General features: G+C 36.5%; 1 protein-coding gene across 1 annotated transcript; it reads right to left on the bottom strand.

Moving 5' to 3' along the window:
• Nucleotides 1-485: 485 nt before the first annotated feature.
• LOC106472932 (sperm acrosomal protein FSA-ACR.1-like) lies at nt 486-1,082 on the bottom strand. Its single transcript, XM_013933602.1, has one exon. The coding sequence runs from the start codon at nt 1,080-1,082 to the stop codon at nt 486-488; it is 597 nt and encodes a 198-aa protein (XP_013789056.1).
• Between the last annotated feature and the right edge of the window lie 328 nt (nt 1,083-1,410).

Here is a 1,410-nt window from a genome sequence, read left to right as displayed (position 1 = left end):
GATGGGATAGATGGAGTAGTCATGGGCCTTGGCCAAACACTAGCAAACTTCCTAACTCATTATGAAAGGCAGTGGTTGGCCAAGTTCAACTATGATGGGATAGATGGAGTAGCCATGGGCCTTGGCCAAACACTAGCAAACTTCCTAACTCATTATGAAAGGCAGTGGTTGGCCAAGTTCAACCTTTATGCTGATGCCACTTTTGTTTTATATCACAAAAAGAATTAGGCTAAGTTTTTGTAACTTTAAACTTGAATTATCAAACATTAGTTAGGTTCATGAAAATAATGATTTTCCTTTTATTATTATTGACAAAAATATCAAAAAAGTGCTGAGGAAACTAAATAATGTTAATAATACTTCTCCAACTCAAATTGTTGATAGGTTTTTGACAACTATCTCAGTCCCTTATCTGAGTAATATATCCTTGTTATCAAGGTCTAAAATAAAGAAATTCAATAATAAAGCATATCTTGAAATACACCTTAGATGTGTCTATAAGAAGATGTTTCGTCTAAGAAACTATTTCCCATCCAAGAACAAAAATTAATGAAGTGCAATAATTCTTTGTCGTCTATAAATAGAAATGTCCTCTCTACATTGGGTTCATTACCAAATGTCCTCTCTACATTGGGTTCATTACCAAATGTCCTCTCTACAATCGGTCCTTTACCAAATGTCCTCTCTACATTGGGTTCATTACCAAATGTCCTCTCTACATTGGGTTCATTACCAAATGTCCTCTCTACATTGGGTTTATTACCAAATATCCTCTCTACATTGGGTTCATTACCAAATGTCCTCTCTACATTGGGTCCTTTACCAAATGTCCTCTCTACATTGGGTCCTTTACCAAATGTCCTCTCTGCATTGGGTTCATTACCAAATGTCCTCTCTTCATTGGGTTCATTACCAAATGTCCTCTCTACATTGGGTCCTTTACCAAATGTCCTCTCTACATTGGGTTCATTACCAAATGTCCTCTCTACATTGGGTTCATTACAAAATGTCCTCTCTACAAACAATGGATCCATTACCAAATGTCTCCGGCAAAGGATTACAGAACATCCTATTTCTACCATGTATAACAACTCACCTGTTTTACAGCATACTGTGGAATGTAAAACTGGTAATGGAATGTGGAAGAAAGAAACACTGTAATTCTCAAAATAAATCGGATGACGTATCCTAGACCCTAGACGGCTGTCACGCCAAAAACGTAATATTAAAGGACAACAAGGGATCTTTTGGTCCATCTGATTTATTCTATCCATTAACTTAAACTAACCCCTTCTCTAAAAAATTCAAAGCCAGCACTTATCATTCAAATATTTACTAAGCTTTCCCTTGAACTCTCTTAAATAGCTGCATCTATCACATTGGAAGCCAACCAGTTCCAAAGGCCAACCA

The sequence above is a fragment of the Limulus polyphemus genome, unplaced genomic scaffold, assembly GCF_000517525.1.
Source record: "Limulus polyphemus unplaced genomic scaffold, Limulus_polyphemus-2.1.2 Scaffold5745, whole genome shotgun sequence".
Lineage (NCBI taxonomy): Eukaryota > Metazoa > Arthropoda > Merostomata > Xiphosura > Limulidae > Limulus > Limulus polyphemus.
Note: the sequence above shows the minus strand (reverse complement) of the source record. Positions and strands in the feature narration are given on the sequence as shown.

Bases quoted from the DNA above. Each gene is read 5' to 3' on its own strand.
- LOC106472932 (XM_013933602.1), bottom strand. From the start codon at position 1,082: ATGGTAGAAATAGGATGTTCTGTAATCCTTTGCCGGAGACATTTGGTA.